The sequence below is a fragment of the Euleptes europaea genome, chromosome 12 (assembly GCF_029931775.1).
Source record: "Euleptes europaea isolate rEulEur1 chromosome 12, rEulEur1.hap1, whole genome shotgun sequence".
Lineage (NCBI taxonomy): Eukaryota > Metazoa > Chordata > Lepidosauria > Squamata > Sphaerodactylidae > Euleptes > Euleptes europaea.
The window spans coordinates 64,202,034-64,216,956 of NC_079323.1; the positions used below are offsets into that span (position 1 = coordinate 64,202,034).

Consider the following 14,923-nt stretch of genomic DNA (forward strand, 5'->3'; position numbering starts at 1 on the left):
TGCTTCATTGTGGAAGATCTTGCTCATGAGAGGAAGGAGTTGATCTCTGCAGATTTATCCTCAAGCTTCAGTTCCTTGCACTGTATCCCAGTCTACTGGGGGTGGGGAGAACTTCAGGAGGTGCAGGGGTCACAGAGGGAAAAGAGGAAGGGCAGAGTTATGTTCTGTGACATTCTGTTTGTCTTTAGGAAACTTATTTAAAATATTATCCAAAGTCATTAATAATCATAGCATATAAAATCAAATAAGCCATCATTTGTGATGTGTAGAAGAGTTGATGGAAGAATCCCATTAGCATCATTGTGACTGAGAATTGTTCCTCTGGAGGACTTTTTTTCTAGTTTGGCTTAATGAAATTTGACTTTCATTCTTAAGATGTTGGTCAGGTAAAAGATGGAATATGAATTTCCGTGTAATATCGGAATATTGGAGCCTTTATATAAATCTGGGTTGCTAATTTTTGCAGTGGTGTAGAAATAGGCAATGCACTTTAGTTTATATTAGCTTGTTGAAACAGAAATACATTAAATATCTTGGTGGCTATATTGGGAGTTAAAATAAAAATCTATGAATAAATAATTTTTTTAACTTCAAAGAAGAGAAAATGCAAGACTCATTTGAAAATGAACAAATAGAAGTTCTGAAGATGCTTCTGAAAATGAGAGCATAGAACATGAAAGTTGAAGTCATATTCAAATGGCAAAAAGGGAAAGTCCTGCTTCATATCGCTCATGTGTTGATTCTGAATAACTTCAGTGAGATCACCCATGCACTTTTGCTTTGCAATTTTTTTGGTCTAGAATAAGAATTTCCTGCATGTAAAGTGTATACAATATTTAAATATGCAAGCAAATAAGTTTGCAGCAAATGACACAAAATGGAGCAGGTCACACCATCTGTTCAACTTTGCAGCCACAAATACTATATCTGTTTGGGGTCCAGCAGCCGAGTGGACTGTCACATCTCATTAGTGCCTGTGAAGAAACACATTATTCAGTTATTAAATGTATACAGTGAACAGGCTGTTTTTCAGGAAGAAGGCAGTGGGTATCCACAGCTTCAGAAAGAGCCATATGCTTCATTTAGTTAAGGCTTTGTTCTGCTGAAGAATACAATGCAAACTGTCCAATCCAATAGTTGAAATTTTACATTTATTCCATAGCTCCTATTGCATTCTAGTCTGATGAACAATTATGAACTGCGTTTTTTACTTCCAGACATACTTTCTTTCCTACCTGATTCATATAGACAAAGGCATATATGGTGGGCAGTGTGCTGTTTTGCAAAATCTTAACTAAAGGATCAGTGCTGGTAATCTCACTCTGATTTCCCACCTCTTAAAGGTAAACAACCTACTTTGTGGAAAACACAGAAACATTTCTACACTAATGTGTAAGCTTAAAGATTTATCCCAAGGGTAATCTGATAGCTTTTAACACATGTAAGATTTAAGACTTATGGGGAAACTTTCCCACAAGGCACTTAGATACATACAGACCTCATGTCTGTATATACCTTTTAAAAAAGTTTGTCTAGATTTAAAAAATTTGTTTAACTTTGAAACTTTAATAGGAAAGGTGTACCAGTTAACATGACCGTTTTAACCATCTGAATAGTGAGGAGAAAAGAAAGGCACCACACGTTGTCTCCTCTGTCTCACAAATGGTGACTTCCTGCAAGCCTGCAAAGGCTTAACCATCCACTTAGCCACTCTTTATTAGTCCAAGATCTGCTAAAATTCTTATGTTCCAGCACAGGATTGTGACTGCCTACTTAATTCAAGTTCATACCTGCATAAAGGTGCAATTTATTTCTATCTGATCTTTGAGACCCCATCTGGCCCCTTCCCCACTGGAACCTGGAAGAGAGTCCTAATTTGGTGAGGGAGCAGGTGAATCTAGGAATGGACTCCTTTTCCAATGAAGACCAGGGGGTTGGGAGACCCAAAGCTCAGCCAAGTCTTCCTTACTACCTGAGTACCTAGATGCAGAGGCTTTGGCAGAGGAGCCTGTTACAGGAGTGGCACTGTCAGAACATTCAAATTCCCTTCCAGCAATGGTAGCCCCTATGTGCCGGCGGGGACAGCTTCCAAATCTCCGAGAGGCTTAATAAAATCTCTCTCAGAGAATATGGGAGTCCGAACCGCTCTTGAAGGCTGCAGGGGAATTTCCTGCTTCCCGATCCACTATTTAGGACCGAGTTGGGGTGCTTTTTGCACTCCAAATCTAAACGACTCTTGGTGTCTCCTGGGAGCCCCCAGGAAACAATGGCGCTCGGACCAAACGCTCTACAGGAAGTCATTTTTGTGTAGATTTTCCAGCTTCATCTGATAAGACAGATGAAGCATGAACAGAGGTTGCTATGTAGACCATTTTGATTACTATGATTAGAAATCATTATTCTAGAATTCCTACGATAACTAATTACTGTACATAAATCAGAATAAAGGCATAATGCCTGCAGCAATTTTCCAAGAAGAAGCAAGCTGTTAAGAAATACTGATGTTATTTGTCTAGTTCACCATCCTTCTGGTAAGAAGCTTCCTGGTGTGATGGTGATTATGGGGCATTTTTCACGGTAGATTTTGCTTCTGTTTTGCCACGGACTAAAAAAAAATCACAATTTAAATGTTTTTTTCATGGCCGCAATTTATTTCTGTCAATCTTGATGTAGTTTTGGTTTTTCATGGGAACAAAGCACGCTGAATTTGACAACGGTTTGGTCTGTCCCTTTTGCAGGAGGCCTCCCCTTCCAACAGGCTCATTGTTTATGCCTGCCCCCAACTCCGCCCCAACTCCGCCCAGCAGATTACCTCGTGCGGTTCACCAGCGCAAAAAACAAGCACCAGTCCCTCTGGTCTCCTCCATTTTTCTTCCACCCTCGCTCTGTTCTGCTTTGGGAACAGTCAGATTCCAAATTGGGGGGGGGGGCAAGGCAGTGCTTTCCTCAAAGCTTCCCTCTATTTTCTATAGGTGTGGAGCCCATTGCCCTTTAATGTCAGACAGGATTGGGGGAGGGGCAGGAATTGCATCCATGTGCCCAGAGAAGTGTTTAGCTGAAAGTGGGAATGGTGGGGGGGGGGAGAGGAAAGAAGGCCCCTGGCTTGCGCACCGGCCATGATCCGGCCACAGTGCATCGAGAGAGAGGAGGGAGACCCAGAGCAGGCTGGCCGCCCCTCTTCAGAAGAGTGATGGGAGGGAGTTTTTCCTTGGGTTTTCCCCTCTCAGGATGCACATTTTCCCCATCCGATTTCTCAAAAATCCCCCCTCCCCGCTGGGGTAGAGGGGCCAACAGCCCCTTCCCTTGAACATCCCCCCCACGGGTCCAGCTGCCCTAGACCGAGCTGCCACCACCCTCACCACGCGAGGAGCACATGGCGTGGCCCCGCCGGTCTCCCCCTGGAGCCGTCCGTCCGACGTCCCCCTGGGCTTGGAGGTGTGGGCCCAGCTCTAAGGCCCATCCCGGGCGAGGGGTGGGGAAGGCGTGCCGCCTTCCTGCCCGCCAGCCTCCGGGACGGAGGGAGAGAAGTGCCAGGACTCTAGGCAGGCAGGCAGGCAGGCAGCAAATGAGGCGGTATTCTTGTCCGAGCGCGAAACTCCCCCAGCCAATCACCATTCTTGGGGGAGGAGAAAGGAGATGTCACGGGGAGGGACAGCGGAACCGAAGCAAACATTTTTCATAGGCATCCGAGCAACAAAACGCGCTTCTACTGGAAAGTACGGCAGATTCACTCCCCCATGCCTTCATGGGGCTTCCATGAAGGCGCGGGGGGGGGGGGGGCTTTAAACAGGTCTGCGCCTCCATCTGTTCCAACCCCCCCCTTAAACAGATTGGAGGCGCAGATCTGTTTAAAGGGGCCCCTGCACAGAGAGCAGAGGGGTTTAAAGACCCCCCGCCCCCCCTCCCGGGACTCCCGGGAAGGCACGCGCGGGGGGGCCTTTAAACAGGTTTGTGCCTCCCGGCCGGGAGGCACAAATCTGTTCCACCCCCACCCCCCTTTAAACAGGTCTGCGCCTCCCAGCTGGAAGGCACAGACCTGTTTAAAGGGTCCCCGCTCGCCTTCAGGGAGCCCCCTGAAGGCACGCAGGGGGGGCCTTTAAACAAGTCTGTGCCTCCCAGCTGGGAGGCGCCAATCTGTTCCACACCCCCCCCGTTTAAACAGATCTGCGCCTCCCAGCTGGGAGCCGCAGATCTGTTTAAAGGGCCCCCAGGGTCTTTAAACCCCTCTGCCCTGCCTGCGCAGGCAGAGCAGAGGGGCTTGCCAACCCATCCCCCCTCTTCCCGGGAATACTTTCAGACAACACTGTGGAGATGCAATGGTTGTAGCCATGGAAGAGAAAAGGGTGTTTACTTACATCCCCACATCTATGTATCGAAAAGGAACATGTGACCCCCATCTGTGGTCATCTAAACCCATGGACTGGGGCCATACCGACAGTAAACAAATTTTCCTGCAAACTTGGGGGGACCCCCCAGGCTTGCAGAAAAATCTGAAATATTTTAAAAATACATTGTGGGTTTAGATTCCTCTCAAAATAAAAAAGCATTGTCTGCTCACTCAAAGAAAATGCACTTATCGTGATTCTGTGGCAGCCATTGAGAGCTGCTCTCGGCCCTGCCGCAGTGGTGGTGGAGGACACCGGGAGCCACTCCAGGCTCAGAACGGCTTCCAGACACTGCGGGCGCTGCAACTGGGCTCAGAGGTGGGCGGTGGGGCCAGGAGCCATACCAAACTTGGCAATGGGGGAGAAGATAGGATTCCACCCATGAGTCTTTCAGCCCCCCCCCCAACGTGTCATAGTCCTATTCATGTTTTATATTTCATTGGATTCAGCTTTACTTTTTCTCCTTGCTCCTTGGAAGACTTTCCAGTCACCAGGGATCCATCTAATAGGTGCATCATTCCTGTGGAGGGCTTTGGTTGCCACAATCTGTATTTGTATGATTAGTATGCTACCTAAAGTGTGTGTTACTTACACATTTGTATAGATTTTGAATAATGAGACTGAGTATACTAGTAAATTAACACAACAGCATCCATTACTACCTTAAGAAAAAAGCAAGCTTTTCAAATATATTCCAGTTTTCACAGGACATATACGATGCCTGTGTAGAATTTATGGCTCAACAGATTCTAAGGAAGATTAGCCTCCGTGTTCTGCAACAGAATGACTAGTTATTTACATCTCTGAATATTTTAAATCCTTTTCAAGGGATTCTATAGGGCATAATGCTGCTACTGCATGTTACTAAATTGCCTCTGTTTGGTTGACCTTCATAAGCAATAAGACCTTTCATCCATTCCCAGAGAGAATAATGCATATCATTGTGTCCTGGGGGTTCTCAGCAGCCTGAATGCTATTAACAAAATCCAGCTCTGAAAATTCATCTTGTACTATCCCCTGTTTTTGGTGGTGAAAGGAAACCGTGCTTTTATACACCATCCAGAGTGTGTGAGGGTGAGTTAGCTGAATTGTTATTAAAGTAGCAGTATGAAATGTGTTTAATGTGGCTTAGCCAGATTTGCAGTCCTGTCAAATAAAATAGCACCTGGGCTGAAATTTCTAAAAAAAAAAACCAAAAAATTAAAAAAAAAACCCCCACACACACACCCAACTTTGCAGTTCAAAAACAGCTACTGAACTAGTGAAATGTCCTGATTAGCCATTAAATCCATGGTGGACAGTTCTGATAGCTTTCATACCTTGTAAACCATGTTTCTACTAGGAGTTAAACTCTGCACACTCAGAAAATTTTATGATGAACTGACTGCTTATATGCGTAGGGTTCCAGGTCTCTCTTCACCACCAGTGGGAGGTTTTGGGGCAGAGCCTGAGGAGGGCAGGGTTTGGGGAGGAGAGGGACTTAAATGCCATAGAGTCCAATTTCCAAAGCGACCATTTTCTCCAGGTGAACTGATCTCTGTCAGCTGGAGATCAGTTGTAGTAGCAGGAGATCTCCAGCCACCACCTGGAGGTTACAACCAAACAACAACTCAGTTTACTCTGTTAAATAGTACTTGTCGAAGGCTTTCACGGTCAGATGTTTCGCCAGCAGCTGTGGCAGGCATCTTCAGAGGAGTAACACTGAAGGACTGTCCTTCAGTGTTACTCCTGTGAAGATGCCTGCCACAGCTGCTGGCGAAACATCAGGAAAGAAAATACCAAGACCACGGTTACACAGCCCGGATAACCTACAAGAACCAATGGACTCTGACCGTGAAAGCCTTCGACAATATATACAAAGCTGTTCACAATGTGAAAGCAATATTTAAATAAAGCACAATGGCTCTCTTCCAATGAAACAAGGTCCAAAATCAAGTTTCAAGAATCAACGTCTGCTGGAACACCTCTTGCTGCTCCAAAGAAGGTGACAGAGGTTTTCTTGTGTTAGCACTGTTGTTTGATGTTTTGCACTTTTCATGAATATATGTTTTTGATATAATTGCCTGCACTGTTTTCTTCTTGCCACCACCTGGAGGTTGAGGAATCAAAGTTATGCACTTGTTGAAAGCTCAATAAAGCACATAAGAGCAATATGCAAACAATTGTATTCAGAGAAAAAAGAACCTCACTGCAAAGGTATCCAAAGGATATAAATACTGAGCAAGGTAAGTTAATACACAATGAGAATACAAAAAATGTGTACAAGAATAAGTCAGGTATACAATAATAGACTATCCAGAATGGTAAAGTCCAAAAGAGCACGGAATAAATATCAGACGCAATGGGCTTCCGGTAAAATCCCCATTTCAGAGCTTTCCTCAAGCTTCAAGAAGTACCACGTGCCAATATCACCAAAATTGGAGAGAGACGTCTATTCTGCCATTCTGAGACGCTTACCAAGCCTCTTACATAGAATGGCAGAATAGACGTCTCTCTCCAATTTTGGTGATATTAGCACGTGGTACTTCTTGAAGCTTGAGGAAAGCTCTGAAATGGGGATTTTACCGGAAGCCCATTGCGTCTGATATTTATTCCGTGCTCTTTTGGACTTTACCATTCTGGATAGTCTATTATTGTATACCTGACTTATTCTTGTACACATTTTTTGTATTCTCATTGTGTATTAACTTACCTTGCTCAGTATTTATATCCTTTGGATACCTTTGCAATGGGGTTCTTTTTTCTCTGAATACAATTGTTTGCATATTGCTCTTATGTGCTTTATTGAGCTTTCAACAAGTGCATAACTTTGATTCCTCATTCTCCTATTTTGTACTTGGAGCCCGATTTTGAATACTAACCGGCTGGAGGTTGGCAACCCTATATATGTTTCAGCGATTATAATTGCAGCGACCTAAAGCTTGTGTGATCTTCTGGTCTTTATAAAATGGATCCAAAACATGGAGTTTGGTTCCAGATACGTAACAATGCATATAAAGTGAGGCTGAATGAAGTGGGCCCTGTAGACCATGAGCATGTTGGATGATGTTCATCATTTTCTCTTTCTCTCTCAAAAACAAAACAAAAATTTTCTCTCTGATTACTGTGCTTCACAAGAAATGTTTTTTTTTTTAATTTTCTCACATCCTTCTATTTCCCTCCCATGATAATTCCAGTTACCAGAAGTATGGCTATTTGTTACATTCACCACATGAAACGTAGTCAGGCTTTGATGTCATGATTCTGAAGGCATCAGCCAACTCTTGAGCAAAGTTGGGGAGTTTTTTGACATGATGTCATGCAGGGTGGGAAGAAACAACTAGCTGTTATCCTTGTTCAGATTTCCCCTAGCAGTTGAGAAGCAGGGAAATTAGGTGACTGAGAAGGAGAAAAGTCTTTTGGCCACTGTCAGTTATTCCTTTTTCCAGCCTGACATCAGTTATGCAAAGAGATTTGTGAAGGAGAAAAACTTAAGATGTGAACGTTAAAAGTCAGAGGACACTGTGAACCCACTACAAATGGCAAAATGTGGTAGATATAAAGATGGTGTGGATTTCTTACGGCAATAGTTTTATGTTCATGGATTAATAGGTGTCTCTCCCCCCCCCCCCCGTTTTCAGGTTTCAAGATGCTATTGAAAGGAATTTCAGGAAAGTTCAGCAGCGGAGAACTTGTGGCAATTATGGGTCCTTCTGGAGCTGGGAAGTCAACACTCATGAACATCCTGGCAGGATACAGGTTAGTATACCATTGTGATCGTAAGTGCTAATTCACACATTGTGTACCTCTAGATGTACCTCTTCCAACTCATGGCGACCCTGTGAATCAGTGTCCTTCAAAACGTCCTATCTTTAACAGCCTTGCTCAGGTCACGCAAATTGAGGGCTGCGGCTTCCTTTATAGAGTCAATCCATCTCTTGTTGGGTCTTCCTCTTTTCCTGCTTCCTTCAAATTTTCCTAGCATGATTGTCTTTTCCAGTGACTCTTTTCTTCTCATAATGTGACCAAAGTACGATAGCCTCAGCTTAGTCATTTTAGCTTGTAGAGTCAGTTCAGCCTTGATTTGATCTTTAACCCACTGATTTGTTTTTTTGGCAGTCCACGGTATCCGTAACACTCTCCTCCAACACCACATTTCAAAGGAATCTACTTTCTTCCTATCAGCTTTTTTCATTGTCCAACTTTCACACCCATACATAGTAATAGGGAATACGATTGCATGAATTAACTTGATCTTGGTGGCCAGTGACTCATCCTTACACTTTAGAATCTTTTCTAGCTCCTTCATGGCTGCCCTTCCCAGTCTCAATCTCCTTCTGATTTCTTGGCTGCAGTCTCCCTTTTGGTTGATGGTGGAGCCAAGGAATATAAAGTTTTCAACAATTTCGATTTCCTCATTGTCAGCCTTAAAGTTGAGTAATTCTCCTGTAGTCATTACTTTTTTCTTCTTGATGTTCAGCTGTAGTCCTGCTTTTAACTGACAGCAATAGTCGTTTCAAGTCTTTGCTATTTTCTGTCAGTAATGTAGTATCACCGGCATATCTCAAATTGTTAATGTTCCTCCCCCCAATTTTCACTCCACCTTCATCTAAATCTAATCCAGTTTCCCTAATGATAAGTTCTGCATACAGTTTGAAGAGATAGGAAGATAAAATACATCCTTGTCTAACACCTTTGCCAATTGGAAACCATTCTGTTTTTCCCTATTCTGTCCTAACTGTGGCCTCTTGTTCAGATGCTTACGCATCAAAACAGTCAGATGTAGTGGCACACCCATTTCCTTTAAAACCAGCTATAGCTTTTCGTGATCCACACAGTCAAAAGCTTCGCTGTAATCTATGAAACACAAGCTGATTTTCTTCTGAAATTCTCTCCTATGCTCCAGTAACCAACATAAATTTGCAATATGATCTCGAGTGCCTCTTCCTTTTCTGAATCCAGCTTTTGGAGGTCATTTTTGGAGTTAGAGCCCCCAAATTCACAGCGTAGCTTGAAGAGACTCTCCTTGCACAAACCCCAAAGTTTGGTGAAGATTGGGTCAGGGGGTCCAATGTTATGGGGTTTGGAAGGGGTCACCCTCCCTCCTCCATGGAGAAATACTGCAAAGTTTGCAATGATTCTCTGTGGAGGGGGGCAACCCATTCCGGACCCCATAAAATTGGACCCCCTGATCCTATCTTTTCCAAACTTTGGGGGTCATGTAAGGAGAGTCCCTTCAAGCTACGTTATGAATTTGGGGGCTCTACCTCCAAAAATGCTTCTCTGGGAGAATTTTAAAAATACTTACATTTTAGACTTGTAAGTAATGGCCACCATCTCCTTCCTCCCTCAAGACACTTATTTTCCCATTTTGCAGGGTTACAATCAATCATGGGAAATTGAGTTTTCCAACATTTGATTGGTCGCTTCCTTCCTTTCTTAAGAGTCATGGGAAAACTCAGTTTCCCATGATTGATTGTAACCCTGCAATTAACCATGGGGAAATTAGTGTCTTGAGGGAGGAACTTACATTACTTACAAGTTGGCCATTACTTACAAGTCTAAAATGTAAGTATTTTTTAAAATTCTCCTGGGGGGCATTTTTTAAGGTAGAGCCCCCAAATTCACAGCATAGCTTGAAGGGACTCTGCATGACCCCCAAAGTTTGGTGAAGATTGGGTCAGGGGGTCCAATTTTATCGGGGCTGGAAGGGGTCGCCCCCTCCATCATAGAGAAATATTGCGAAGTTTGCAATGTTTCTCTATGGAGAGGGGCCACCCATTCCAGACCCCATAAAGTCGGACCCCCTGACCCAATCTTCACCAAACTTTGGGGCTCATGCAAGGAGAGTCCCTTCCAGCTACGCTGTGAATTTGGGAGCTCTACGTCAAAAAATGCCCCCCCAGGACCTCAAAAAACGGAATAATTATTCAACTTTTCCCGGAATTGCCTATTTAGCTTTAGTTTTCTCCCCAGGTTTGTGAATTCGGTAAACCTGAACTGGAAATTCACTGAAATGGCTAATTTTGGATTTATTTTCTGTTCGGGTTTATCGTTATACACAAGCCTATTCAGCATGCCTAACCGTGCATTAAATTTCCCTTTGATTTCTTGGATCTTGTGGAACAGATCTCTTGTTCTTCCTTTTTTGTTGCTCTCTTCTATTTCTTTACACTGGTTATTACAATAGTTCTCTTTGTCTCTACGTGTGAGTCCCTGGAACGGTGCACTTAGACTTTTGATTCTGTTTCTGTCACCTTTTGGCAACACCATGACATGGTGTTACATGACCAGAAATGACATCATGGCATTGCGTGACATGGCACCATGCTGGCCCTGCCCCCAACATCTCCCAGGGGTTGCCAGCTCTCTAGCCCTAAGTCTGACGGACATTCTTAATAAATAATTTCACTCTATATTTATATTTGTTTGTGTGTCTGAATGCTTAATTTTATTTCAGTACTAAGTTTTACAAAGCTGCTTCTATAAATAACTGATTCATCATTACGAAAGTCCTCTGGTCTCCCACATAGCTGCCCATAAAATCTTCTAATGAGATGTGCGCTGGGCCCTGCAGTCCCAATCTGAATTGGGCCTGTACATGCCTAAGAATTAAGTTTTGAGCACAGAACTCTTAGTGCACACATGGTCTTTGTGGCAGTGGAAGCCACATGGAAGGCACAAGGGCTTTGTAACCTTAGAATTGACCCCTTAGGAATGTAAATGTTCACTGGATTTACTGGTTACATTCCTACAGTAAATACACTAAAGTTTTGATTATCAAATATTTTCATTTAAGCTGCTACATGCATGCAAGAGTTGTAGAGGTGTAAAATTAGAAATGTTAAAGTTTTGTTTTTTGAGGTCTGGTTTGCACAATGAATTTTTGTGAGCATTGAACTATCTACTATACCAAGATTTCCTAAAAATATTTTAGATTATTAGGGAGTTAGTGCCATTGGTAACCATTTTATTGTCTACTTACTTGCTTATGCACAAACGGTGTTGATGTCACATTTGTAAAAAAATAAATATGCATGCCAGATGTTAATTTTTGTATAGGTAGAAAGGAAGAGTTCAGTAATATCCTTTTTATTTTTATTTTTTTTATTTTTTTACTGATTTTAGAGAGACTGGGATGAAGGGAGAGATCCTCATCAATGGACAGCCTCGTGATCTGCGTTCTTTCCGCAAAGTGTCCTGTTACATTATGCAAGATGATATGCTTCTCCCACATCTTACTGTCCAAGAAGCCATGATGGTAAATAGAAAAAAGCAAAACACTACCTCTGTGCAACCTGAATTTGGTTACAATTTTGGGGCATAAATATTTTAAATAAATAAGAAAGGCTCTTATTCTTCCCAGTGACTATGGTTTTTTTGTAGGATTGTCTCACAATTTATGCAGCAGTCATGTTCACTGTGATTACACTGATATATGGGTGGCAAACATGATTGCACCATTTGAGTGAATACTGGAACATGATGTCACTTCTGGATCATGCTGGAAGTAATGTCATGGTGTTGGCATGACACTGCTTGCCCTCCCTCATTTCCCTGGCATTTTTCTCCTGCTGCCCAACTGAGTGGCAGTGACAGTGGGGAAGGAGGTCTCCCACTGAACCAGGTGACCTGGTCTCTCTATGTTGTGGGTCAACATGGCTACCTACATCTTTAATATAAATTCATGACAGCCAATGGATAAAATATGTTTTTAAAGGGGAAATGTCCAGTGTGCAATTCCAACACAGTGGCCACTTACAAGAAACTTACAACTCCACATACGGAGGAAGAACTGTAATGTGTAAATCAAAAATCATGAATCTGTCAGTCTGCTGTACCAAAGTTGTGTTGATTTATAGAGAAGTCTGTTTTATTTAGCTAAAATAAATTGATCTTCAGGTCCTTTCCAGTTTTTTGAGTCTGTGGTTGATTTTGTCCTAATTCAGGCCTGCCAGTTTTCTACTGGGAGCAGGGAATCCCTTGCCCCTGGCTTTGGTTTTCTGCTGCCAGTCCTGCAGCTGGCAGGTGAAAAATAATGTAAAAAACTCTCCATTGGGTGGTGGCATGATATCACATCTTGGGGAAAACTGGAAGGGATGTCAATCAACTCTAGAAATAGCCAAAAAGTCTATGGTTTTAATATAGATTTTCTAGTGGCTCCTAGAGAGGTTTGATGTCACCCAAATACCCCCCAGCCTCCTGGTTGCTATCCATTGGCTGGCAATCCTATCCTAATTATATCTATCCCCCTCCACACCCCACCAGCATGTTGGAAAATCTGTAAAAGAACAAATCCCTTGTCTCTTCCTTCATCTTCCTGTAAAAAAGGTTATGTGTTTTCTATAAACAACTGCAGGACTTGAACACAAGGCCAGTCCTCTTTTGGTGTGGTGCCAACAAGGCCAATCTGAATAGACAAATCTAAAAATGTTTGTTGTTTAGGCTATTGTGAAATCAGCCTGGCAGTTCTTGTCAGACCTCCACAGCCTTCAACTAAAGGGTCAACTACTCCGCAATTTCATGGCCCACTGTAGGCAACAGTGTCAAACCAAAAGTGTCCTCATGGTTATTATACATAAGTGTAATTATCATGAGGGCTTTTAGAAAGATGATTTTCATAGTTTATTTATTTGAATTACACACATACTTAGGGTCAAATGGTTCCATTCATCTCAATTATGGTTACCCCAAAAAAGCTATAATTTTCTGGGCCAAGATGTCTGTTTTAATCAATACTTCAGGTTGTTATCAGAAACAGTGACTTGTCATTTGTCACCATAATAATATTAAAAAAAACCTTGGATGGAGTTGTGAGAAAGACTCTTTATCTCCCTGCTATCTCCTAGACCTCTTTGAGGCAAGAACAGTATGTGATAACGACTAGGAATAAACTACTTATCTATATAAGCATCCCATGCATACCCTGTCATCCACTTACTACACGGGTTGGCCTGCCCATGTGGAGTTAGCGTTGCTAGCAGACTTTTGGGTGGCGACATTCAAACTGAGGTTGCATCTATGCGGTGGCACCACTTCCAGCTTGAATTCACAAGATGTCACTGTGTTGGTGTGATGCTAGATGGTTACCATAGACCAGGGGTCCCTAGCATGGTGCTCATGGGTGCCATGGTGCCTGCCAACACCTTTTCTGGCACCCGCCAAGTGTTTTTAGGAAGTGGTTGGGGCTAGGTAGGGTTTTTGCCCGGCAAGGCTTTTGATTTGCTACTGGAGATTTGATTGGCTATGCTGCTTTTTAAGAATGTTGCTTTGGCAGCAGCTGCCACCACAATACAAGGATCTAGATTGTGTTACTGAAGTTAAGGCTTGGCAATCATTTTGTGTCTGGCTCCTTCTCTTGTGGCAGTCATTTTGTGGCAATCATTTTGTTGCTATGCCATGTCATTATGCCATGTCAGAATTCCAAATGTGCCCACAGGCCCAAAAACATTGGGGACCCCTGCCATAGACGTTTGGTGGAATCCTAGACCTAGGGTTGCCAGGTCCCCCCTGGTGGCGGGCAACCCCCCGGCAATTGCTCCCTCTGCCCGCCAACCACGTCAGGGTCAGCGGGCAAACATGCACGCGCGCAGCACTTCCAGTTTAGAACTGGAAGTTCTGCCTTGCGCGGGGACTTTACCTCTTAGTTTGAGTGGTAAAGGGCCACTTTACCACTCAAACGAAGAGGTAAAGGCCCTTTGCGAGGCGGCACTTCCAGTTCTAAACTTGCTTAAACGGGAAGTTTTTCCGCCGGAGGAAAACAGGGACCTGGCAACCCTACCTAGACCATCATACCAACGTGCTGACATCACTTCTGGGTTCACAGTGGGTGTGATGTCTCAGCACTGATGCAATGCCAATTTCGCCACCTTTCCCCCCCCCCCCCCCCCCCACTGCTGCACCAGGCAGAGGTCTCCTACTGTAGCAGAAGATCTGGTCTCCCCATCTGTAATATTAACAATATAAAAAAGGGCAGTCTTTTTTTGCTAATATTTCATCTTTTAAGCTGATGGGTTTTTGTTTGTTTGTTTTTGGTTTTGGTACCATAAAGGAGCAGCCATGTTAGCTTGTAAAAAGCTGAAAACATTATCTACTATAGAACAAGTTTATAGACATGACAGAGTTACCGGCTATGACCGCTGATAATAAACATCATATTTGTGCTTATATTTCAGGTATCTGCTCACCTGAAACTTCAAGAAAAAGATGAAGGCAGGAGGGAGATGGTATGTATACTGCTTTGCTCATGAAGTGAGTTTGACGTTACTGAAAATTTAAAAATATAGTAGTAAAGAATCAGTTAGAAATGTCTTTTTATTTATATCATGCCTTTCTTCCATGGAACTGAAGGCAGGATATGTACATCGGCCAAGCAGTTTCCCATTCAGGCACACACAAGACTTGCCCCAGCTTATGTTCAGCTAGGTGGTTGGCTGCAATAGGGGCCTTCAGACTATGCTTTGATACCAGATTGGCAGCTTGTATTTTGTTGGGGGTGCAAATACAAGGAGAAATAAAAGGGATGCAACAATCACAGGAGATGACAAATAAGGTCAAGG

General features: G+C 43.2%; 1 protein-coding gene across 1 annotated transcript in view; it reads left to right on the forward strand.

Moving 5' to 3' along the window:
- The window catches only part of ABCG1 (ATP binding cassette subfamily G member 1), a 47,774-nt gene that overhangs the window by 12,619 nt on the left and 20,232 nt on the right, over positions 1–14,923 (forward strand). Inside the window, exons 2-4 of the mRNA XM_056858301.1 lie at positions 8,006–8,123; positions 11,493–11,625; positions 14,540–14,590. Of these exons, the coding sequence (XP_056714279.1) occupies positions 8,006–8,123; positions 11,493–11,625; positions 14,540–14,590 (302 nt within the window). The remainder of the gene's footprint in view (positions 1–8,005; positions 8,124–11,492; positions 11,626–14,539; positions 14,591–14,923) is intronic.